At 40.9% G+C, this 26398-nt stretch overlaps 2 protein-coding genes across 5 annotated transcripts; both read right to left on the bottom strand.

The window, feature by feature from the left end:
• Positions 1-5257: 5257 nt before the first annotated feature.
• LOC113162276 (acylphosphatase-2-like) lies at positions 5258-13351 on the bottom strand. Of its 2 annotated transcripts, XM_026360331.1 has the most exons (5): positions 13252-13332; positions 10726-10742; positions 9916-9966; positions 6262-6371; positions 5258-5657 (listed from the first exon to the last, which is right to left on the bottom strand). In XM_026360331.1, the coding sequence occupies exons 1-5, from the start codon at positions 13304-13306 to the stop codon at positions 5543-5545; spliced, it is 348 nt and encodes a 115-aa protein (XP_026216116.1). In that variant the 5' UTR covers positions 13307-13332; the 3' UTR covers positions 5258-5542. The 2 variants fall into 2 exon arrangements, with proteins under 2 accessions (XP_026216116.1, XP_026216117.1); XM_026360332.1 differs by lacking the exon at positions 9916-9966 and having other exon boundaries at positions 13252-13351.
• Positions 13352-14981: 1630 nt separating this feature from the next.
• Positions 14982-25958, bottom strand: LOC113161959 (equilibrative nucleoside transporter 1-like). Of its 3 annotated transcripts, none has more exons than XM_026359832.1 (13): positions 25725-25956; positions 23888-24011; positions 23376-23457; positions 23109-23281; positions 19026-19165; positions 18818-18952; positions 18579-18676; positions 18275-18353; positions 17979-18034; positions 16457-16565; positions 16123-16208; positions 15758-15957; positions 14982-15647 (listed from the first exon to the last, which is right to left on the bottom strand). In XM_026359832.1, the coding sequence occupies exons 2-13, from the start codon at positions 23911-23913 to the stop codon at positions 15536-15538; spliced, it is 1296 nt and encodes a 431-aa protein (XP_026215617.1). In that variant the 5' UTR covers positions 23914-24011; positions 25725-25956; the 3' UTR covers positions 14982-15535. The 3 variants fall into 3 exon arrangements, with proteins under 3 accessions (XP_026215617.1, XP_026215618.1, XP_026215620.1); XM_026359835.1 differs by having other exon boundaries at positions 15550-15647; positions 15758-15799; positions 25725-25958; XM_026359833.1 differs by lacking the exon at positions 25725-25956 and having other exon boundaries at positions 23109-23235.
• Between the last annotated feature and the right edge of the window lie 440 nt (positions 25959-26398).

Here is a 26398-nt window from a genome sequence, read left to right as displayed (position 1 = left end):
GGCCGTTCCCCTAATTCCAACAACATTTTCTAGTCTGTGAAGGAGAATACTATGGTCAATGGTGTCGAAAGCTGCACTGAGATCGAGTAGCACAAGCATAGAGACACTACCCTGATCAGCGGCCAATAGGAGGTCATTTACTACTTTAACAAGTGCCGTCTCTGTGCTGTGATGAGGCCTAAATCCTGACTGATAGAGTTCATGTATGTTATTAAGATTAAGATTAAGATACGAGGATAGCTGCCCAGCTACTATCTTTTCGAGAATCTTTGAGATAAAGGGGAGGTTTGATATCGGCCTGTAATTTGACAGCTGACAAGGGTCGAGATCAGGTTTCTTGATTAGCGGTTTAATAACTGCTAATTTAAAACACTTTGGGACATACCCACAGCTGAGTGAGGAATTTATGATTGTCAGCAGGGGTTCTATTATTTCTGGCACTATCTGTTTTAGAAAGTGTGTCGGTATAGGGTCTAATGTACAGGTTGAAGATTTTGCAGAAGAGATGAGTGAAATTAGTTCATTCTCTTCAAGAGGAGTAAAGTAATCTAGGTACTGATCTGCTGAGGTTAGCTCGTCACCTGCGTCAACTAAATTGTCTGGTTTTAAAGCTTGAATTTTCTGCCTTATATTTACAATTTTGTTATTGAAAAAGTTCATGAAGTCCTCACTACTGCACAACGTTGTTGTGGAGACATCTGCAGTAGTTTTCTTTCTAGTTAATTTGGCTACTGTATTAAATAAAAATCTAGGGTTGTTTTTGTTGTTTTCTATGAGAGTGGAGAGATACGTTGATCTAGCTGCACTAAGAGCTTTTTTATAGTTCAGGATGCTCTCCTTCCACGCTATCTGGAATACTAACAATTTAGTTTGGCGCCATTTACGTTCTAACTTTCGAGTAGTCTGTTTTAAGACACACATACAAACACACACACAAACCTGTATGGCTGATTATGTTTCAGCTGACAACAAGTTATTTAACCCAAACAGATAAACCACGTGAGCAGCTTTGCATTTCTCAAACAACCATATCAGAAGACACTTCCTGTGGTCATGAAAAATCAAAGCTAAAGGCATCAAAATATTTGACTTTTGTGACTTTTTTATTTATTTTTTATTTCTTGGATCGGCAGTATATGGAAGTTATGACATTGGGAAAATGGATTGTGTCTTTGTCCTTACTGAGCGATCACTGATCTTTTCGTGCATGATATTGAAGTAAACTCATTATACTGCTTGTACAAATTGTGACCAGCTCTTAGTTTTAAAGTACATGAGTGTACAAGGAAGTAGGCTTGAAGGCAGGGTTAACAAGGATCACCTGAAAGCACCATGAGCCCCGTTAGACCGGAAACAGCTGAAAGCGAGCGAGAGAGACCAGATCCCTCAGAAACGGATCTGAAGAAACTAGGTCCTGGAGTGTAAAACCACAATTTAATTCAATTTCATTTGTATAGTGCCAAATCCCAACAGATGTCATCTCAAGGCACTTGAGAGAGGAGAACAGAGGGGGAAGTCAAACAAAGGAGGAGAAGAGACAACACAAAGTTAATGACATGAAATGGTAGCATTTAAATGGAGAGAGGAGAGATGAGGAGCTCAGTAGAGGTCCCCCAGAAGACTAACCTATATCATTTACATTTACATTTAGTCATTTATCAGATGTTTTTATCTAAAGCGACTTACAAGTGAGGAACAAGGCAAAAAATCTAAGTCAAGGAGAAAAACATCAAAGCAAAGTGCTATTAAATAAGTTTTTCTGTTTCATGAGATGCAAGTACAAGAGAGCGTGAAACTGTATGAGTCTCTGGAGTTCTGATTAGGCTGAGGTTCAGGAGTGTCTAAGATGTGCATGCTTTGACGATCACGACCATGTTTTCGCAAGGGTCCAGCCGTTTAAACAGTCTCTTCATGTCTCCCTCTTTGATGGAGTGAGGGGTGGGGGAGAGGGCACCACTGAGGGGTGAGGCTGTGTAGGTGATCCAAGTGTAGCATTTGAATTCAAATCAAATTCAAATTTTATTTGTCACATACACAGTCATACACAGTACGATATGCAGTGAAATGCTTAGGCGACTGCCCGTGACCTTAAAAAATAAAAGACTATTGAAGACTATTTATAGGAAATAAATATAATTGAAAAAGTATAAGTAGATTTAGCTAAGAATAAAATATCTGTACAGTACAAATATAAGAAAAATATAAGAAAATAACAAAACCTGGGTGTACTTGTGCATAATAGAATAAATGGTAATGTAAAAGGTGTGCAGTGACCACTAGGGCCGATGATTGTCCTGAATGTCCAGAGAGAGTGCAAGAAACATGAGTGTGGGTGTGTAAAGTGGTGCCTGTTGAGAGACCAGAAGAAGCTCCTCCTCAGTCTCTCTGTATTGGCCTTCGGGGAGCGGAATCGCTTTCCTGACCTCAACAGAGAGAACAGTCTATTGCTGGCGTGGATGAGGTCCTTCGCAATCTTCCTGGCCTTGGTCCAGCACCGCTTGCTGTAGATTGAGTGTTGGTCAGGGAGCTAGGTGTGGATGATGCGCTCAGCTGATTGCACAACCCTCTGTAGAGCTAGTCTGTCCTGCATGGCGCTGTTCCTGAACCAGGTCATGATGTTTCCTGTCAGGATGCTCTCTATGTTGCCGGAGTAAAAGTTCCTGAGCACCTTGGAGGGCAGTCTAAAGTCTCTCAAGCGCCTGAGGTGGTAGAGACGCTGGCGGGCCTTTTTCACCACGGTGTTGATGTGACAGGACCATGACAGGTCCTGCTTGATGTGGACACCGAGGTATCTGAAGCTGTCTACTCTCTCCACTGGGCTGTTGTTGATGACAGGGGTCTGGTAGTTCCTCTCCTGCTTTGTGCTAAAGTCCTCTACCAACTCATTTGTCTTGCTGACGTTTAGAAGGAGATTGTCCCTCTGGCACCAGTGCTCCAGATTTCCAATCTCCTCCAGGTAGGCCGTCTCATCATTGTCAGTGATCAGGCTTACCACGACGGTGTCATCAGCAAACTTGATGGTGGTGGTGGCGTTGGTAGAGGCTACACAGTCATGTGTAGACACGCATGTTTTTTCGCCTGAGAACAACAGCGGGATTTTTAAACTCTACACAACATTTCTACAACATTTCTACAACTCAGGTACATTAAAATGTCTAATATTCAGCTTGTTCAGTGTGTGGAGTGCAGGATGTTTAGACCGTCTTCCTCCGTCGTTAGTGGTAATTTTACCTGAGACAGGTGTGTGCTAGTTAGCACTCTGACGGAGAAGATATCAGCGTTAGAGGAGCGCATCCAGACTTTAGAGAGGGTTAGAGAGAGTGACAGTAGTGTTATTTCTGTAGCGGAAAGTCTGGGTGCCGCAGGCGGAGATAGCGAGTCCCCGACTCCGGCGTTAGAGCCCTCACAGCGGGGCGAGTGGGTGAGGACTCAGCGGCACACTCGCGCAGCCAAAGCTAAGGCTAAGGCTAAGGCTAGCCCACCGGAGCACACCACCCCCGCGCTTCAGGTGTCTAACAAGTTTGCCCCTCTCAGTGATTCACCCGCTGAGAAACCTGGAAGAACTCTGGTCATATAGGAGACTCGATAATGAGACACGTGAAATTAGCCAGACCTTTAGGGGCTCCAGCGGCTGTGGTCAGGTGTATCCCGGGGGCCAGGGCACCAGACATTGAAGGCAATCTTAGGGCTTTAGGACAGCATAGCTTTTCTAAGATAGTGGTACATGCTGGAGCTAACGATATACGCCTTCGTCAGTCTGAGGTTACAAAGAATAACTTTAAAGAGGTGTTTAAATTAGCGAAGGCGATGTCCGAAGTGGGAAACTGCTTTGGCCCCCTCCCAATGAGACGAGGCGACATAACCTACAGCAGGTTATGGTTGCTGAACCGCTGGATGTCCAGGTGGTGCTCCGAAAACAACGTGAGCTTCATAGATAATTGGAGTACTTTTGAGGGCAAACCTGGCCTGTTAGGGCGGGACGGAGTCCATCCCACTCGGGAAGGTGCTGCTCTCATTTCTTGCAGTATAGCACATAGTCTAAGTTCAGGCCTAGCTAGTTGCTGACTACACAGAGTCCAGGCCAGGGAGCAGACAAACAGGCTAAACCAAGTGTCTGCTAGCTGCACAGAGTCGTCACTCAGGGTTCAACCTATTGAGACTGTGTCTGTTTCTCGAGCTAAACAAAAAGTTAGAAAAACCCAGAAAGTCTGTTTTAATAATTTAATTAACATAGAGACCTCAAATTCAGAGCACACTGATTGTGCAGCCAGCACCTCTGATCTGAAGTTAGGATTGTTAAATATTAGATCTCTTACATGTAAAGCTCTTACTGTTAATGAAACTATCACAGATCAGGAGTTTGATATACTCTGTTTAACAGAAACCTGGATTAAACAGGACGAGTATGTAGCTTTAAATGAAGCAACTCCTCCTGGATACAGCTACATTCACCAGCCTCGTCTGACTGATAGAGGAGGAGGTGTCGCAGTTATTTACAAAGACATACAACATACAAGACAAGGACCAGGTGAAATCTGTGCAGAGAGAGCTGAGGGTGAGTCTGAGGCAGAGTAAAGAAGCGTACAGAAGGAAGCTGGAGGACCAACTCCAGCAGAACAACATGAAGCATGTGTGGTCTGGAATGAAGAAGATCACAGGCTTCAAGGAGAAGGAGAACCAGGTGGAAGGGAACCTGGACAAGGCCAACGAGCTGAACCATTTTTTCAACAGGTTTACAGCACTACTGCCCTCCCTATCTCCCTCCTCCACCTCTACACACTCTGCTGCACCCTCCTCCCCCACCCTCATCCTACAATGAACATCAGAGATGGTCATAAAACCACACCTGTCAGCAGCATCAGAGCCAGCGACACTAAGAAACTGAATAAGCTGATCAGGAAAGCTGGCTCTGAGCTGGGGGCTTCTCTGGAACCTTTAAAGCAGCGGAGCAGTTTTAGTCAGAGACTTCTCCAGCTCCGTTGTGACAAGGAAAGGTACAGGAAGTAATTTGTGCCAACAGCCATCAGCCTGTACAATGACTTCCTGACGGAGAGTCAGTGTCCACGCTGATGGTTTAACAATATGTAACTAAATCACTTTCAGTCTAGTTCTACAGTGTGTTTTGTTGTTATTACTGTATATACTGTCTGTTATTCTTGTGCTGTGTCTCGTGTATTGTTACTCAATGTTCAATGTTTTTGTGTATAATGGCTGCTGCAACACCAAAATTTCCCCTTGGGGATCAATAAAGTATCTATCTATCTATCTATCTATCTATTGGAGGAACCAATAATGTCCTGAAACCTGTTCTAGTTCTAAGTAAACAGACTGTTTTGAATAGGAGGTAGAGCCACCCCTGGGACTGAGAAAAATATCTTAAATGCTTAAAGTTAGATTGTTTTGATATTAATACATGATAGAACATCTTTTTAATTATTTTAAATGAATGACCAAACATATAACATGAGGGAGGAGATTGATCAGTAATCAATAATATGACAGATTTTACAGGTGTCGCAATCTAGGACATGTCTGAGTATGCTCAGTAACGGGTAGAGAAGCCATGGATCTCCAGCTTAGAAATGTCTCTTTGGTTGGAGAAAACTGCTCGATCGATCCGAGAACTGGGACTGCCGACGCTCCTCAGCCACACCTTCCTAAAAACACCAAAAGAAGATGGTGACAGGTGACTGCAGGTGTTAGTTGCTGTTGTCTAACATGTCTACAGAATCAGTTGAAACTGAAGACAATGTTGATATTTAGTCAGATTGTCCCACTGAAAATATCTGTTATCTAGTTTCTGTGAGTTTATTTATAAAAATAAAATAATTAGCCTTAGCACTGTAGTGTCATTGTATTACTAAAACATGATTCCATTCCAACTACCCGGGATTCCTCAGAATAAAAAGTTTTGAAATCCACATAAGGTCTGTAGAGCTTCATTCATAATCTCGATGTTTTAAGTTTTATTTAGTACCACAGTAAAACAGTGTAATTTGTCTGTATGTCCATGACACACTGCAAACGAGAGTTTGGATACTATTAATGGAACCGATTGACTAGGTAAAAAAAAAAAACTATTTTATCTGTTTACACCTAACAAAGTATCAAGGGAACTTACAGCATGAGTAACTCCCAAATAAAAGTTTAAAAAACCTACCATGATAGAAAAATCCATGAATTTCACTTTGTTTCATGTTGCATGACTGTATTTTACAGTAGTGAAAATAAGACTGAGCTGACTGGTGAGCATGGACTCACATGTCATTGACTTTGTCCTGGGGTCCCTGGATTTGACCAACCACTGTCCCCTGTCTGGTGTTCTTCACCCAGCCACTCAGTCCCAGACTCTGGCCCTGATCCTCTGTGTACTGACACACAATGAAAAGCATTTTTAATCAAGTGGTAAAGGAGGTACTAAGTATAATTTTCTACTCTTATAGTTTGGACAGCTATTTTAACCATTATTTTTCAACATGATAATTTGATAAATATTAAGTGACCATATTTAGAGTTTATATTAAATTCTGGGCTGTACTGACACAGGATTATATACATTTTAAAACAGGTTATAATGCTTCCTGAAGCAGCTTCTGTGACCTTAAGACCAAAAAGACTCGTTTAAGCACCTCTGTCGTTTAGGCCCCTTTTCCAGCCATCCCACTCTGTTCTGATTGGCCGGCTTGTGAAAATCTTCCTCTGGGCTAAACTGTGCATCTTTCAGCAACAACCTAGCTGAAAATCCCGCTGCAGGCTGTAGAGTAGATTGTGAAAAAAGTTTGAAAAAAGTGTTGTTAACTGTTAAAACATTGCTCTTTCTGGCCTGTAACAGTCTTCATTGTTTTATGGTTATGTTTTTGATAAAAGTAATTTAATTATCCTGTAATTTTCTCTTGTACTCGTTGTCTGATTAATTATCTTCTGTATTTTAATGCAACTTTAGTCACTTTTTAAAATGGGCTTTGTATGCTAAGTATATATTCACAGTGTTAGAGTAAAAATGATTTACTCAGTGATAATTATCTAATTCTCTTATTACATTTTTGTTTGATTATTGTTTCTTACTTCTTGTCATTATGAAGGATATTTGTTTTTGATGTTTAATCCTGTCAGCAACAGGAACATGTTATACTCTGCTGATGCTGCACTCTGCACACAGACATAAAACAGGACAGGTCAGATAAAGGTCAGCATTCTCAGAGTTGACCAGTTCTTGTTGCTATACACCTATGAGCAGTGTTTTATCCTTATATGGAGTTCTTTTTCCTTGTAAAATGATCATCCTTTAACCATACCAGCCCACATCTGTGACTTCAGGGTGTGTCTCATTTGTAATAAAACGCTTCCAACGTTGATGATAATTTAAAGATACTGACATCACATAGGTCTCAACAGTGGACCCCAGACACCACCACTAGTTTAGAAAACATTGTTTGCCATGTCGGTACCAATTGCTTAAGAAGAAAGCAGTGTCAAATAATTAGATGTCTTCAACAACAAAAAAAAAAAAAAAAATAAAGAAAACAAACCAAAAAACAAAAAAGACACCTTTTACATTTTAATTACAGATATTTGTCTTCCTGCACAGTTGTGCATCAGGGCCTCCCACTCCTTTTTCTGTCCCTGTTAGAGCCGGTTTGTGCTGCTTTCTGAAGGGAGTAGTTTTAGCATTATAAGACATTTTAAGATTCCTTGTTATTTCTTGCATTGAGAAGCCTTCCCTTCTAATGACAACAATAGACTGTCCTTAGAAGGGAAGTTCCTTCTTTCATCCCTGCAGTTTGTACGACTGCAGGGATGTGAGTCTGAGAGGGTGGTCAGTAGCACAGGAGCACCTCAGGGGACTGTCCTCTCACCTTTCCTCTTCACCCTGTACACCTCAGACTTTCAGTACAACACTGAGTCCTGCCATCTGCAGAAGTTCTCAGATGACTCTGCAGTGGTTGGGTGTATCAGCGGTGGGGAGGAGACAGAGTACAGAGGTCTGGTGGACAGCTTTGTGAAGTGGTGTGGGAACAATCATCTCACCTTGAATGTAAGCAAGACCAAGGAGATGGTTGTGGACTTCAGGAGGAAGAAAACTGGCTTTGAAACTGTGTCCATTCTGGGTGAGAAGGTGGAGGTGGTGGAGAGGTACAAATACCTGGGAGTTCACCTGGACAACAGACTGGACTGGAAGTTCAACACAGAGGCTGTATACAGGAAGGGACAGAGTAGACTCTACTTTCTGAGGAAGCTCAGGTCCTTTAATGTGTGCGACAAGATGCTGCAGATCTTCTACCAGTCTGTTGTAGCCAGTGTGATATTCTTTGCTGTTGTCTGCTGGGGCAGCAGCATCAGAGCCAGCGACACTAAGAAACTGAATAAGCTGATCAGGAAAGCTGGCTCTGTGCTGGGGGCTCCTCTGGAACCTTTAGAGCAGGTGGTGGAGAGGAGGATGCTGCACAAACTGCTGAGCATCATGGAGAACAGCTCACATCCTCTCCACAGCCTGCTTATCAAACAGCGGAGCAGTTTTAGACTTCTCCAGCTCCGCTGTGACAAGGAAAGGTTCAGGAAGTCATTTGTGCCAACAGCCATCAGCCTGTACAATGACTCCCTGACAGAGAGTCAGTGTCCACGCTGATGGTTTAACAATGTGTAACTAAGTCACCTTACATTCAAGTCCTACTGTGTGTTTTGTTGGTATTACTGTCTATTCTCTGTGTTATTCTTGTACTGTGTCTCGTGTATTGTTGCGTAGATCATGTTACTCAATGTTCAAATGTTTTTGTGTGTTATGGCTGCTGCAACACCAAAATTTCCCCTTGGGGATCAATAAAGTATCTATCTATCTATCTATCTAGACTGACAGGTCTCTAGTGAAAGTTCCTTCTTTCTGCCTATTGGTACCTATTGGGACCTGTAAACAAACAAACTGCTGATGTTCAGATACTAAACCTGTCATAATTCCAGCCTCGTTGTTGCCTATATTTCCCCCATGCTCTTATTTTGGCAGCTTCCTGTTTCCTCTTCCCAGTCTGATCACATGCACTCACCTGTTTGGTTACACCTGGTTTTCCCCACAGTATAAATACCGGCCTGCTCACCTGTTTCCTGTGCCAGATAGTCTGTTCTCAGCTCTCGGACACTATCCAGCGTTTCTATTGGACTAACTTTTGAATTTTATGGACTCTGCAGGCCCTGGACCTTGTCTCTTGCCTGACCCCTCCTGGTGCTGTGGGTTCTGCTTATTCCCCCCCGCTCACAGTACCAGACCTGGACCTGTATCTCCCTGATTCCCCCACCTGGACCTGCACCCCTTCGGACCTGTTTGTGTGATTCCTCTCACCAGACCTGAACCTGCCTTTGCGTGAGTGTTTTTCCCTAATCTGATCCCCTCCTTGTTGTTCCTACCCTGTCTCTACTCTGTGTGGACCTCCTAGTGTTTTCGACCTGGACTGTCTGTTCTGTTGTGGATTTTGCCTTCCGGACTTGTCCCTGAACTGACTTCTGTGTATGACCTGGATTACCCCTGACCTCCGAGTTTGGCCTTGTGGATTTACTGTTTGGACTTCCTTATTCACCACCTTTAGACTGTTTTCTTACACTGTGTTTTGGACATTTGGTATCCGTCACATTCTGTGACTATTTTACATTGTGCTTCTGTGATACTCCGGTTACACTCCTGGACACTCCCCACCGTTTGTCAGTCGCCACCAATCACCATCTCCATTGTCCTCCATTTTGTTCCATGTGCTCCCCGTCGTTGGTCTGCCATCTTGGTCGCGACGTCACTTCCGGTCATCGATCGCTTTCGGGTTTCCACCCAGACTACACTCACCCTCCACTGACAAATTACCTACAAGAACTCATCTGACTCATTCCCCTGTGCCTTTTGTTATTAATAAAACCCCTGAAAACCTTCTCCTGTACCTTGTTATCTCTGGCCATGGTGTACTTCCTCCAGCTCGTGACAAAACCAACCTAAAGAATACCATGCTCTATTAGTACAACTGTACTAAACTCAGCTGAGCAACATAATTGCAAAGGGGTTTTCTTGTAATCAATTAGCCTTAACAAATGATTACATTGAATTGGCAGCCATACCAGGAGATTGATGCAGAGGACTGACAATGGCTAATAACAGGCCTCTCTGCAAAAATGTAGATCATCTGGATAAAATAGTTTGTGAATTGCATGAAATGTGTTTTTCTTTTGAAAACAAAGACATTTGCAAGTAATCCCAAACTTCTGAGCGGTCAGTTATGGATTTGCACAGTTATGATTTCAGACAGTGTAGCATTTAGCAAAAACTCTTCAGAACATAGCAAGTTGTCCTGGGCACCCAGCTTGAAAAAAAGTAACATCAGGAAATAACAAACATAATATGAACTTTCCAACAGTAACATGTAGCGGCCTAGACTAATATCTTAGGCAGCTAAATAACAATCTTTAAGTTTAGGAAACTATGCATAACCACTTCTTTTGTTTTGTAAAAATGTTAGATGTGCTCTGTTTCTTTATTTCTTCATTTGGTGTTGATGGCAATAGAAATAATTTACATTGGGGTTAAAGTGTATATTGTAGTTTGGTTGCAAAGTACCATGTACAATGTGCTTGTTCTTTGTCCTGAGCTTGTCCTCATTCTATTAGAGGGTGAGGGAAGCGCTGCAAACATAATGAAATTCTCTGTTGTGATGTGATAATGCCATTAATATTTAACAGTAAAATAATGAAACTCACCATTCTGAAGCAGACACCTGAAAACAGAATAAGAACTTCTTCAGAAATGTTAAATACTGTTCAATTTACAATTTTGTTCCTAAACGTTGTATGTAATCTTCAAGTCAAACACATCTGAACACAAGCAAATAAGACTGTTCACTGTAGCTTCATACAGTGATGTGTCAGTTATTTTTATTTATTTACCTCTGTTCTCCACAATTTTAGATTTGTAGAATAACACCCATTTTGGGGAAAAAAACATCCACTGCTTTCTCAACCAAAAAATCTGGATGAACAGCAAAGTCCAGCACCTGTTGCACAATAAAACCGCTGCTTCAGGTATGGTGAGGGGGCACAATATAGAGCTGCAAGAGCCAATCTGAGGAGGCATCCAACAACAAGAGGCAGATAAAGCAGATGTGGCAGGGGTCCAGGAAATAAGCAATTACAGATCCAGAAACATCATGGCCACAGATGAGAATGCTTTTCTGGCAGAAGAGTTGCTCCACCTCTTTGAGGCAGCTGCATCACAGCAATGAACCCATGACAGCCCCTTCCTCATTGTGGTGCAGCATGAGGTAAGGAGCACCCTGCTTATGCAGGTGGAGACTCCCAGGAAGGTGACTGAACCTGGTGGTATCACTGCATGAGGGTTTAAAGGACTATGCAGACCAGGTGGCTGGGGTCTTCACTAGTCTTCCATCATAGTCCTGCTACTAAAGAAGCCTTTCATTAGCAGCCTCAGTGAGTTTAGACCAGTGGCACGTACCCTCATCATCAAGAAGGGCATTAAAAAGCCATAGTCACATTATTTCCTGCCTCCCATACACATTTGACAGACACCAGTCTGCATGCAGAGCCAATAGATCTACAGAAGATCGCGTAGCCACCACTCTCCATACTGCTCTGGCCCATCAGAAGGGAACCTACATGGGGATGCGCATGCAGAGCCAATAGATCTACAGAAGATGGTATAGCCACCGCTCTCCATACTGCTCTGCCCCATCAGAGGGGAACCTACATGAGGATGCGCATACTGCTCTGGCCCATCAGAAGGGAACCTACATGAGGATGCGCATGCAGAGTCAATAGATCTACAGAACATGGCATAGCCACCACTCTCCATACTGTTCTGGCCCATCAGAAGGGAACCTACATGAGGATGCAGACTGGTGACCTCAGCTATACTTTCAATATAGTCTTTATCTCGACAATCTCTATAGTCTATTTACTGATTTAGCACGAGTTCTTTTTATGTACTTGCACTAAAGGATGCATTAATCTCATAGTATTGTATAAAATGACAATAAAATATAAATAAATAATATCCTATCCAAAAAAGACATTCTGAGTTTTTTTTATTTTATTTAAGTTTTTAGCTAGTTTTACCTTTACGAAAATATAGTTGTGTCAGATATACAGTATGTTTTCTCTTGAGTGTGTGAAAGGTTCAGCTGGCTTTAGATAGATTGATTGAATTGGTTAGCGATTAATTGACAATTTTTAGCTTTATTAACCTTCTGTGTCTCTGTAGCAGGATGTTTGGGCTCACTACACAACTATCTAAACTGCACTAACTCATAAATCACTAATTTCAGAATGACCACATTCACCTGTTCATGAGGAATTGCACACCCATGAAATTTGATCATTTATTTTCTTTAAATCACCATACTGCATCTGAAGATTTGTGGTACAGTTTTATTCTTAAACAGAAGAATGTGACCATGGGAATCTTCAAGTCTGTGTCTGAAAACAGCGAACTAAAACAGGATTCATGTAACAGAGTCAGTCGTTGTATCAGAGGAACCAGTCCATAGTTCTGCAGACCTCCAGAATTCTCGTGGCTCTTTTATATTCGATCTCCTGTCTCTGGGTCTAGCCACAGGTTTGCAACTTGCCAAGGATCTTCTGTACTTCTGATCATGATGTGTTATAGAGAGATTTTTCTCCATTTTATATTGTACTGATGCTAAAGTGTTACACCACTTTTAAATTTGTTGTTCTGAAATTGCTATTATGTCCATATGTTTAATTTGTTATTATTTATTAGTTGGAATACAGTTAGGAAACATAGGAAATATGTACACAGTATCAAAATCTGCTTCTTTAGACTAAAGTGACAACTACTGTGCTACTGTTTTTCTCCTATCTTCCCAATTTATTGCTACTTGCCAGATCGACTCTCACGCCGGTGTTACCTGGTCTATGTTAGACTCCTGAGACCGACCAAGTTTGGTAATTCTCATCCCCTGTTATTCATGTTGTCCGGTCACCCCACTTCTTCCTGTATATTAATCAAATGGTGGCACAATACTGTCCATTTATTATATATAATTCTTCCTCACTTTATGGAGCACTAAAAAGGAAAACTTGTGCAAACACACTTGCCTGATCATACCTTTAAACAAATTTGAGAATATTTAAATTTGTTAATAATTTAAATAACAGATGTGAACTTGTGGAGAACAGAGACAAATTGATAAATAAAGGGCATCCATTCACAGACATTATAAACAGTGTTGTATATAATGTGTGACTTACCCTGCACATTGCCAAAAATCTCAAAATCCACTGAAGTCAGTTTGTTTTCAGCCATGGCAACAGTAAAGAGACAAAATAAAATCCCAGATAGAAACATGTCTGTCCACCTTAAATGTAACTCTGAACTCAAGTTTATTTTTGTCTCTGATATTTAAAACCTATGACACCACTATCAAAATAAAAGTGGCTTCCTGCAAAGTCTGTCAGAATAAAATAATCTATGTTAGTGAAAATCTTAAATAACAATAACAATAACAATGGTTTTTCAGTTAATTAGATAGTTGGAAATAATTATTATTGTTCTAAAAAGCATGTGTGGTGAGACACAGTTATTTATGTATAAAATATGCATGTCATGGTTTGCTCCTCAACTTCCAGATTCAGGGCAGTGCACCATCTTGCCACCAGTTAATCTTTGTTCCTCCTTCTCTACAACGGTTTCTCCCCCCAATTATTGTTTTCACCTGCTCTATTTAGCTTCTCTTTATGCTGCTCCAGTGTTTGTTGCCTCACTGCAGAGACTGACTGTGAAGTGATGTCTCTCATCTATTGAGTAACTAATCGATCGATTAAGCCTGCTCCCTGTCGGCTCTGTAAGTCTTGTGTACTTTTTAAATTTTGTGGATTTGTTACTGATCTATTATCAAGCCATAAAAGACAGAAAAATGACTTTTGGTCTTTTTGGAAACTACTTTCCATAACATACAGACTAAACAAGTTTCGTCTTACAAATATTTGTGTACGTATGTGGATGCCTGGAGCAAACATTTTAATTTTATGTTTAACAAAGTACTAGAGAAAACTGAAACCGATTAAAAATGCTTTTGTTCAATCCATCAAACTATTATGCCACAGTTGTGGTTCTCAGTAGGTCTCAGGGACTGCAATTGAATGTTTGACCCGCACGTGTCTTTCCACAGGGAAATATCTGTTATGATAAATGTTGGTGTATGTGATAATGTAATTTGTGGTGTTGGGTATTAGTTAAATGTTTTTGTTCTATAATATGTCACAGGAGAATCTGATCATAAGTGATTGAGCCTTAGTAGCCTATGCCTATCTTGGAAGGTGACTGCATTTAACTACATAACTTTGTTTCTATGCTTCACCATCTTGAACCAATTGTGATTTGATCACACTGGCATGACTGTATACTCCTAAGGTTTATTCAATCAACTTATATACTGGATCCTGGATAATGGATATGTGATTGTGTAAACTATACTGTGGATATTTACTACATTTTGACTTAGATTTAGAGTAGGAGTGAGATAAGATTTTTGCATCCTGGATCTTGTGCAAGATTGTTTATGAGCAATTGGTGTGTCTCTCTCAATTCAATTCAATTTTATTTGTATAGCGCTTTTTACATTTGACATTGTCGCAAAGCAGCTTTACACAAGCAAAGAAACTATGGAAGTTTACATGAACAGTGAATGTGTATAAATCATAATAAACAGATTGTCATAATAAACAGAATGTCCCTGATGAGCAAGCCGAGGGCGACAGTGGCAAGGATAAACTCCCCGAGTTGTTGCTGCATACAGAGTACTGGAGCTGCCATCTTGTCGCTCTGCCATTTTGTCAAGAGACCACCTGTCTAAACCAACTTAACTGCTTTTCTCCCTCGTGCATCATTGGCTATCCCGTTCATCTATGCAGCACTATGATTCTTCAAGTTGCCATGCCTTCAATGGAATTCATTGACCAGTGTTACCACTCTACTCATGTCTGTTTCATAAATCCTCAGACTTTATTTCCACATTTATATGAATATGTCTAAAGTTTTCAGATCCTACTGTAAGTAAAAACATTTAGCTCCCAACAATGTAGAATTTTATTTTATTTTACATAACAAATAATATAAAAAGAGCACAAATTATTTTCCCATGACTTGTTCCATCATCATTGAAGCATTTTAATACTCATAATTAATGAGCTAATCTTTGAATATATATTAAATGTTTGCTGTCAGACAGGAAGAAAAAAAAATATTTTAGCACTTAGAAATTTATATTTTAAACATTTCACATGTACTGTGTGTACTACTTTACTGAATTCCAAGCATCCTTTTAAGTGTTAACACACCATCAGGACAAAAACTGTCAAGTTTTAGATGCATGTTGAAACAAAGTGAGAGGCTGTTTTTCAGGGTCTGACAATCAGCTGTAAACTGAACGTTAAGGATAATTTCTTCCAATCAGACCAGTAACAAGCGGGTAGGGTTTCATTTCAACCGATGTTATGTTAAAGTCAGACCAGTAGTATCTATGTACGTTCCCAGCTAGACCAGTGCTCTGAAGAGAAAGGACAGAGCAGCTCCTGAAGCCAAACCCAGACACAGAAAGAAAGCCATGATAGCTCCAGCAGTTTCTGCTTCATGAGGAAGAACGTTTCTGTGGGACAGATTTTATAATTAATTTTCTTCACACATATTAAAATGAAGTATACTACCACACAGTTAACTATGATGATGTAAAAAACATGCACGTTTTCAGGCTCTTACTTTGGTCCATAGCACATGCACAGGCTGGCCAGGTACCCATTACTAAAGGCAAAGAAGATCATGAAAACAATGAAGAAACCGTCATGATGGAAGAAGACGGGCAGGTGGAGACGAGGCTGCACGTTACATAACATGAAGAGAGGGACGAAGGCTAGGCGACACAGGATGGCCAGGGGGAGCAACACACTGTCCTTTTGAGGCTGAAGACATGATGACTAATCAGAAATTGGTTTATACTCCACAGTAGGAGACAGAATAAAGATAATGCAGAGGAGATTGATATAGAATAATTATCAACACTGCATGAAGCGGTGCCTGCATCCCATGTGATAAAATCAAGGATATGCTGTTGCTATCAAACTCACCCACATACATATGGCTGTTAAGCTCCGCCCAGCCCAGTCACATAGGTTAAAAAGCAGGAAACAGCTGACGGGGATGAAGTACAAGTCTGTAAAATGGATAAAAACATCATAAAACAGTTCAAGTGTGCACAGTGGTCATGCAGGATAAAACCTTTAACCCCAACCCTGGCTCCCCGAGCTCTAAAGCAAACAGATGGCAACAGAAACCAGAGATAAGAGAGATCAAATTAAATTATGCTGGGGGGGGGGGCTTTTTTCTCCCCTTAATGCACAGCCCTCAGCATGTCATTGATGCTGCATTAAAACTACAGAAGAAGAAGAGGTGAAGACTGACCCCAGGAGCCTCCATCAGCAATGGTGGATGTTGTGTCAGCTGTGATGGCAGGAAATGTGCCAATGGTGACAGTAAAGGTGAAACAGACGGAGAAAGCCAGCAGCCAGATCTGAAGGTCATTGGGCATGAAGGAATTTAAGAGTTAAAGACATTCTTATTTAAATCTGTGCCGAACAAAACATTCTTATTTGTTTGTCGTTGTGATAAGTAACCTACTGTAACCCCAAGACCCTAACCCCTAACCACAGACTACAACAAAATATTGCTATTGCAAAAAGTTCACTTCTCCCCAATACTGGTTTGTTTGTGTGCAAGTTTTAACCTACCATCTGGTAAAAAACAGTTATGTTTGTCAGTCTGAAACCCTCTGGTTTACAGGTTATACAGTAGCTTAGAACCCAATGTCACCACAGTAACAAATTAAGCCCTCTTGGTGGAACCTTGGACTTGGACTTCATCATCATCATCATTACCAAACCTTTCTACTCGCTCTGCGAGTTCTGCTCAGTCATTCTTATCAGTGTTTACATCAGTTTATTAAGTACCCAACCAGAGAGGAGAATCTACTGGACTAGAAAGGGCTTGAGGCAATCACAAACAACAAGCCTAGGGCCCCCCACTCTGTGAATTAACTATCCATAAACATTATTACTAGGCTACTGTCAAGGCAACAGGATGGTCAGGATGTGATTGGAAATAGGTCTTTGTAAATTGGCTCTATGTCTCCAGCCATTACATGTTGCTTATGTGACATTTGGTGACTGGTTTATAATGGATCTTCACTTCAGACATGTCAGTACAAAGAGCATTTTCGGACAATCTGAATCAATACGCTGTATAGTTAGTTTGGGTGTCGATTACCACTTGAAATTTGTGATGCGGTATGATCACTGTAATGCTCTTATGTATTTAGAGATGTAAAGTGATTAAAAGCCTGACACTCAGTGAGCAGACGACAATTAACCTATAAAGTATAGTGTTTGAGTAGATTTATTTAAGCATCTAGACAGAGATGGACTGAACTTGAAAGCAGCTGTTGAACACGGTTGAAAACGGTAAATTGAGAGCACAAATGAATTAATGTGTGCACAGAGATTACTTGATTTGTGCTCCCAGTGTAGTAATAGTAGTATCTCTGCACATTTCTTCTCTCTCCCCCCCCCCCCCCCCCCATTGCACCTCCCAGGTTCAGTATAGCCACTTTAGAATAACAAGTGCAAACATATTTAATTGTCACCGTTTACAGAAAATCTAATGTTGTAAATTAGTTAGTAAAGCAGATGTCTATGATTCTTGGGGTCAAGGGTTTGAGTCCTTGGACAAGGTCATTAGACACAGAAATCTTGTAATAGTGCTATCTCCTGTTTGACAGCTAAACTACATGTAAATATATATGTAAATAAATAATAAATATAATAATAAATTGTAATAACCAACTGAAGTGTTTAACCACATCACACAGGCTCTGAACTGAAGCTGTCAATCATAAATGTAATCAGGGATTTTATTAAAGCCATCTGACCTTTTTAAATATTTTCACCATGGAGAGGTTTGGATCAGCTGTTTCCTGTTTCTTCTCTGAAGAACAAAATGTCAGAAAATTAAACCAAACAATAACTGTAACAAAAATTTGAATGGAGATAAAGTGTTAGATACAAGTGTCTCTGAATAAAATAGAAATAAAATGGCTGAGCAATTCTTGACATCAGAAATAAAATATTAATTACTCTGTAAATCCAACTGTTGATGGCAACATAATCTCCAACAAATGGGCTTAACTCAGTTTCATTGTACAATGTCAATTAGTTGATTGTGTACCTGCGGTCATCAGATTGACAGAGTTCTCCTGGTTTGGTTTCTGCTTCTTATTTCTGTCTTGGTAAAACTGAAAAAACTCCTGAAACACAAACACTTGGCTATAACCTTGGTGTGTTTTGCATGTCATCTAATATCTGCTTCTAGATTGGGTTGTTAATGTCTGCCTCACACATCTATGGATTGGACATACTGTATTTATTGAACTGGTATTAATCGTACTGGTAGCTCCTTGTTTTAGACTTGTGGCGCTGACTTGGTTGATGTGTCTCATGGTGAATGTATGTGATGTAAATGTGTGAGTTACCAGTTTGGGCAGTACAATATAGGAGATGATGGAGAGAAAAATAACAAAACAGGCTGTGATGAAATAACCAAATGCTGCATCATGAAGTTCAGATCCACCTAAAGGAGTTGGGTGGTGAGAAAATAAATAGAATTATTGATCATTTTAACATGACCATTGTTTTATTTTTCAACATTTTACAACTTTAATGAAGTCAATGACAGGGAAATATTTAAAGGTTATTGAAATTTTGATCAGACTTGCAATGGCGCAGATCATGGCAAAGGCAGCAAATGTCCCAGCGAGTCCCTGACCACTCATGATTGGAGTTGTATAGGAAGCTGGTAGTAAACCAGCCATCCCAAACAGACTACCCTGCAAAATGGCCCCAAATGCTGGAACAAACAAAAAAACAGACAGATGAATAAACAAATTAATACACCAAAAAAGTGCTAAACAAAAACTCACAGTTGATGATGACGATCTTCACCATGGTAATGGAGAAAAAGGGCAGTGGTTCCAAAGGAACTTTGACGAGGACAGCAGTGACAATGAAGACTAACATAATGATGAGGAGACTGCCCATCACACGCAGACGCTGAGAAATACTGATAATGTGAGGAGAACAGAGTAAGAAGAATTTCAAGAATAGAGTTAGAGCTCAGAGTAAGAAGCAGGTCTTCATTGAAACAGAATTAAAATATGTAAAAACCTTAGAATCAGAATCAGCTTTATTGGCCAAGTTTGCACAAGACAAGCAAGGAATTGGATGTGGTCTGACTCCGTCTTTTGTACCCTCTGATTGCACGAAACATTAATCATTTACATACATAGTTGCAATTATTTACATAATACACACAGTTTGCTATGTTACATGGGGTTATTGCACTGAGTCCTTACATTATGGGTTTGGACAGTTCAGCTCAGACAAAGCTTGGGGGAAGAAGCTGACTCTGTGTCTGGTGGTTCTGGTGGCTATAGCTCTGTGGTGCCTGCCAAAGGGGAGGAGCTTGAACAGTTTGTGTGCAGGGTGTGTGGGGTCAGCAGTGATACTGACAGGCCGTTTTCCGAGTCTGGACCGGTACAGGTGTTGGATGGAAGGAAGCTCAGTCCCAATGATCTTCTCTGCTGACCGGATCACCCGCTGGAGTCTGTGCCTGTCCTGCTTGGTGGCTGAACCAAACCACACAGTGATGGAGGTGCAGAGGACAGACTGGATGATGGCGGTATAAAACATGGTCAGCAGCTCCTGGGGCAGATTGAACTTCATGAGCTGTCTCAGGAAGTACAGCCTCTGGTGAGACTTTTTGCGGACTGTTTCTATGTGGGAGGACCACTTCATGTCCTGGGAGATTGTGGATCCTAGGAACCTGAATGAGGTCACAGTAGATACTGTGGTATTGTGAATGGTGAGGGGGAGGGGAGCCAGGCGGTTCTTCCTAAAGTCCACTGTCATCTCCACAGTCTTGAGCGTGTTGAGCTCCAGCTGGTTCTGACTACACCACTGGACCAGCTGCTCCACCTCCTGCCTGTATGCAGACTCATCACCGTCCCGGATCAGTCCAATAACGGTCATGTCATCTGCATACTTCAGGAGTTTCACAGACGGGTCCCCTGAGGTGACGTCATTAGTGTACAGGGAGAAGAGTAGTGGAGAAAGGACACACCCCTGTGGTGCGCCGGTGCTGATGGTGCGGGTGCCGGATGTGATGCTGCCCAGCCGCACCTGCTGCCTCCTGTCAGTCAGGGAGCTCTTGATCCACTGACACGTGGGAGCAGGTACAGTAAGCTGGGTCAGTTTATGGTCAAGTATCCCAGGGGTGATCGTGTTAAAGGCTGAACTGAAGTCCACAAACAGGATCCTGACATACATGCCAGGGAGGTCCAGGTGCTGCAGGATGTAGTGGAGACCTAGGTTTACTGCATCATCAGCTGACCTGTTTTTCCTGTAGGCGAACTGCAGGGGGTCCAGCAGTGGGTCTGTGATGTCCTTCAGGTGGTTCATCACCAGCCTCTCAAATGCCTTCATGACCACAGAAGTCAGGGCGACAGGTCTGTAGTCGTTCAGGCTGGTGATGGTTGACTTCTTAGGCAGCGGCACGATGGTGGGCTGTCTGAAGCAGTTGGGCACTGTACACAGCTGCAGAGAACGGTGAAGATCTGAGTGAAGATCGGTGCCAGCTGGTCAGCGCAGACTTTCAGACAGGTTGGGGACACACCGTCGGGTCCCGTAGCCTTCCTGATTTTCTGCCTTTGAAGGAGGGAGCAGACGTCTTCTTCACAAATCTTTAGTGCAGGTAGGGGGTCTGAAGACGGGAGGGTGTGAATGTTGGGGGATGCAGGTAAGCCTATTGTGTGGCCAGGAGGTGTGAGGTGGTTCTTTTCAAACCGGCAGTAAAAGTTGTTCAGGTCGTCTGCCAGGCGTTTGCTAGCCTCATGGTGTGGAGATGGTTTCCTGTAGTTGGTGATGTGCTGCAGGCCTCTCCAGACAGATGCAGGATCATTTAATGATAAGTTGTTCTGCTGCTTCTCACCATAGCTCCTTTTAGCTGCTTTGATCTCCTTTGTCAGCCTGTTTCTGGCCTGCCTGTACGGGGACCGGTCACCACTTCTATAGGCTTCTTCCTTGGCCTGGCGCAGCTTCCTTAAGTTTGGAGTGAACCATGGCTTGTTGTTATTGAATGTGCGCACAGTCTTGGTCCTGACGCACATATCTTCACAAAAACTGATGTAAGATATCACAGTGTCAGTGAGCTCATGGATGTCTCTCGCTCCAGCTTCAAAAACCTCCCAGACAGTGCAATCAAAACAGCCCTGCAACTCCCGTTTTGACTCCTCCATCTACCTTTCACCATCCTGACCACAGGTTTATTGATTTTAGATTTCTGCCTGTAAATTGGGATGAGGTGAAGCAGACAGTGATCAGAGAGTCCCAGTGCTGCACGTGGGACAGAGTGGTAGGCACTACCACTACAACCAGGGAATCTGGATATTTTTAGGTTTTCAAAACCTAAGTAATCTAAAGTATCTTTCATGACTACTTTTAGGTTCTACAAGAACTAAACGATGGGACACCTTATCTAGTTTGTTTTGAGCGGTTTAAGAGGACAAGCGCTTAAGGCAATGGAAGACTTTGTTTTTTTTAAAACAAAGTCTTTTTTATGAAGGATAAGTAACAGTTAAATAGATTAAAAAGACTGAGAGGTTAAAGATAAAAATAGATGCACCAACTGTTTGCAGTTTGATAAATCTTCTGAGTAACATGTACTTCAACTGTTCACATTTATGAATGTGGACAACTGTTAATTATATCAATGCCTGGAGCTGTACATCTCCAGAATCCAGTTCATCTGCCCAATGTTCTTGATGCTTGTTGTTGTCTTTATTGCCTGCTGTTCTTTTCTCTCTTCTCTTTCCACTCACCCCAACCGGTCGAGGCAGATGGCCGCCCACTATGAGCCTGGTTCTGCTGGAGGTTTCTTCCTCTAAAGGGAGTTTTTCCTCCCCACTGTTGCCTACAGCATGCTCAAATGGGATTGTTGGGTTTTCTCTATAATTTTTTGTATAAATTTTGCCTGTAAGGTCTTAAACCTTACACTGTAAAGTGCCTTGAGATAACTTCTGTTGTAAATTGGCGCTATACAAATAAAATTGAATTGAATTGAATATCAATGCAAATGCCACCATTGCACGTCATTAACTTTGTGTCTTCTCTCTCTCTTGTAGTTGTGTTTCCTCCTCTCTGTCTCCCTCTCTCTGTACTTTTCTGCAGGTATCCTCCACCTGGAGCTGTACATCTCCACAATCCAGTTGACCTGCCCAATGTTCTTGCTGCTTGTTGTCGCCTGCTGTTCTTTTCTCTCCTCTTTCCACTCACCCCAACCCGTCGGGGCAGATGGCCACCCATTATGAGCCTGATTGTGCTGGAGGTTTCTTACTCTAAAGGGAGTTTTTTCTCTCCACTGTTGACTAAAGCTTGCTCAAATGGGTAAGGACTGGGTGCGACTCCCCCATCATCAACACAAGATCTGCAGAAATTGTTAGTTAGCAAGCCAACTAGCTTCCCAGTGTCGCTTATTTCAGTGTCCTCCATAACGTTTGAAATAAAATCTTATACTTTAGCAACCTTTAGCAAGCTAACTAGCTCTTGAGAGGTGATGCATGCAAAACTTGCTGGGTGCTGAAGCAGATTATGATATGATGTAAGATGACCACATCACCTTTGTCTCCACATCATGCAGATTTGCCCTTTTTAACATAAAGAATCTGAGGCTACCTTTTGGACTATACAACACAACTCACTGAGCAGGCTCTGGTCATATCTCAGCTTGATTACTTCAGTGTCTTACTGATGGGGTTACCAGCTGCACCATCAAACCCCCCAGATTATCCAAAATCTATCAGCTAAAAGGGACATGTTATGCCTCTTTACAGAGCTTCCTGTAGCTGCTGCATCAGGTTTTTTTTTTTGCCAGAACACCGGGCAATGGGTAGTCTTCCCTGATCCTAATACATGTGTAAACATTTCTGTGCAGCTGTCGTAATACTTACAGCGTGTGTAGGAAGGAGTTGAGGCAGGTACATATCAGCAGCGGAAGCATGGCACACAATGTCATCACATTGTTGAATTTAGACTGAAGGATGTTGTGTTGATCACCTCCCATTTCTGTCTGATTTGCTGATGAATTGAACAATGAGGCATCTTTCAGACGGCTGGTAAAGTACTGTAGTATCAGGAAAGCACATATTTCAGCAATTTTTACAGTATTTGTTTTCAAAATAGTGTTTTTTTTTCTGTTACCAGAAGTGATATCATACCACAGTAGCAGTTATGAAGAAGTTCCATGGCAACAGTGTCCCCAAACCAAGCAAGAAGAAAATCAGCCACACCCCAGAATACCTTTCAAAATAAATTAACATTAACATTTCATTATGAAATAGGGAAAGAATTAGCTATAGTCTAAAACACCTGCAGGAAAACTTTAAAAAAACTATTTCTTTAAAATGGTCATAGGAATAGACTGCAGTGTGTCCAGATTAGATTTAGTCATTTGGGATTTTATCAAATGTGACAGGTGAAGAACACACTGATCACCAAAGATACTCTGATACAATGTGCACGAGGAACTAGGATTGGTACTAAAAAGGACCTGCTCTTTTGCCTGATCCACAGCCTGCCATGGCTTTCATCCACAACTTTGGAGTAGTGATCCTTTTAGTTTATGACAACTCATCAATAACACTTACACAAACAATAACATGGTAACTAATAAACCTGCAGAGGTGATTAATACATCACAAAGACTCATCCATAAATCAGTAGAACTCACTTGTCTCTTGGTGAACAGAAGGTCATGTTCCAGGACTGAAGAACTGATTGACTGATGAATTGAGGGACTGAGAGACTGACGGAGGATCTTTGTGTATCAGTGTTCAGAGCACATCAGAGTTGAACTTGATCAGCAGTCAGTGATCAAAATGATAAATTAATAAATTGTGATTAGATTAACTATTAAACATATGTTAGAGGTTCTAAAAGCTACTGCAACAAAATGTTTTCATAAACATTCATCAACAATTTCTATCTTTGAACTTGGTATATAATCATGTTTCTCCCTAACTTGGGAAGACAGACTACCTCATAGTCATACTTATATATATATATATATATATATATATATATATATATATATATATATATATATATATATATATATATATATATATACTAAAAACATATATCATAGAAGAACATAACTCTAATATACATTTCCAGACAAGCAGTTTCTTCTGAAAGTACTGAACGAGTCTGAGAAATTTCTAGACCTGCCTTCTTCCACATGAGGAATATTGGTAAACTGGACAATTGTAATTCACTATTAATAGTTTGTCCCAATTATCAACCCAATCCTCCGGTCAATACAAAATGCTGCAAGAGAGATCATATTTAAATCCAGAATAGTTTCAAACACTTCTTCTCACCTATAAAGCTCCATTATATCTTAAAGACCTTATAGTTCTAAATTTCCGTTCTCTATCAAGCTCCTCTCCTGTGGAACCAGCTCCCAGTTCAGGTTCTGGAGGCAGATACCCTCGCCATATTCAAGACTAGACTTAAACCTTTCCTTTTCTATAAAGCTTATAGTTAGAGATGGATCAGGTGACTATGAACCATCTCTTAGTTATACTGCCATAGATTAGTCTGCTGGGGGACCTCTACTGATACACTGAGCTCCTCTCCTATCCATTCAACTGCTACTATTGCATGTTATTAACTTTGTAATTTCTCTCTCCTATAGTTGTTCCCTCCTCTCTGTCTCCCTTTCTCTGTTTTTCTCTGCAGGTATCCTCCTCCTTGGAGCTGTATATCTCCAGAGTGCAGTGTTTCTGCTGCTTGTTGTTTTTTGTTGCCTGCTGTTCTTTTTTCTCTCCTCTTTCCACTCACCCCAACCAGTCGAGGCAGATGGTTGCCCACCCTGATTCTGCTGGAGGTTTCTGAGTTTTTCCTCTCTGTCTCCTAAAGCTTGCTCAAGTGGGGTTATTGGGTTTTCTATATAATTCTGTAATTCTGTTATATTTTGTAAGGTCTTAAACCTTAAACTGTAAAGTGTCTTAAGATGGCTTCTGTTGCAGACTGAGAAAAGAAACAATTATCTTTATATCTCCTCCACAGAACCTAAGCTTTGTGCTTGTTTAGAATGTTAGTGTATAATAACCATGGCAACAACCCCCACAACCTCCAGCTATCTGAACCTGAATGCAACGTCCACTGTGAGTCACTGAAGGGCAGTGTGAAACCTGATACATTTAAACCACAAGAGAAATTGGTTTCAGTTAAAGAAGCATGTACTTGGTCACATAAAAGGTCTTAAAGGCAGTTTGGAAAATTAAAACAAATGCATCTATGTTTTAAATGTGATTTAGGTGTGATGTGGAGGAAGTGATTTCTATATTTAGAAATGGTTTCGTAAAGTTTTCTGTGAATTTAAAATCAATTAATTTCAATACATTTTTAATCAATTACAACTAAAAACAACCTAAAAATATTAAAGCTAATAAAAGTTTTAGAAATTTGCTACTGAATAGTTCTGTCTAATGGTACTAATCTTTGAAATTTTGAAAAAGATAAGTTTGAAATCATTAGCAAATAAAACTTCAGGTTTTTACCTTCAGTGGTTGTCTAACAGCAGGTTGTACTTCCAGGTGTTGTCCAGGTGATTTCTCTGTGTTTGGGTATTTTCCTTACAAGTGAAGTGTTGGTGCTGGTGGTGATAAAACCTGTGAGCAGTTTCTGACTAATTATTAAATGTCCAGTTTTGGTTTTGTCTCCTCACGTGAATCGTGTGACTGTCTGTGTTAAAGTTTTGGCTGGCTTTCTTGTTGTGAAATCCTTTTTCCTCTGTCACGTTGCTTAAAATCCTCTTTTTTTTTTTTGCACAAGTTTCGTTGTGCAGATTCAGCATAATCAGTTCTCCAGTTTGCAGGGACCCTTGAACTGTGATATCAGCTCAGTGGACTTTGTTTCTGTGCAAATGGTGACATGTTGATAATAGAGTTTATCTGTTCAGAAGAAAAAAAAACGTAACATAGTCTACACACTAACTTTCTAACTACATTTACTTTTTATTACTGTACAAAAAATAAATGATAAATAAAAATAAGAAATGTAAATAGTGCTTACCTTAACTGTAGTAATGTCCACTCAGATATTTGTATATTTAATTACAATTATTTATACTTATATTATCATTAATTCTATATCATTATTATAAGGTGGCTGGATAGTGAAGTGGCAAATGAGATTGTTGAGTTTTCTGTATCATTTCGTATAGTTATTCTCT

This window comes from Anabas testudineus, chromosome 1, assembly GCF_900324465.2.
Source record: "Anabas testudineus chromosome 1, fAnaTes1.2, whole genome shotgun sequence".
NCBI classification, from domain to species: domain Eukaryota; kingdom Metazoa; phylum Chordata; class Actinopteri; order Anabantiformes; family Anabantidae; genus Anabas; species Anabas testudineus.
The sequence above is the reverse complement of the archived record's forward strand: the minus strand, read 5'-3'. Positions and strand labels throughout refer to the sequence as shown.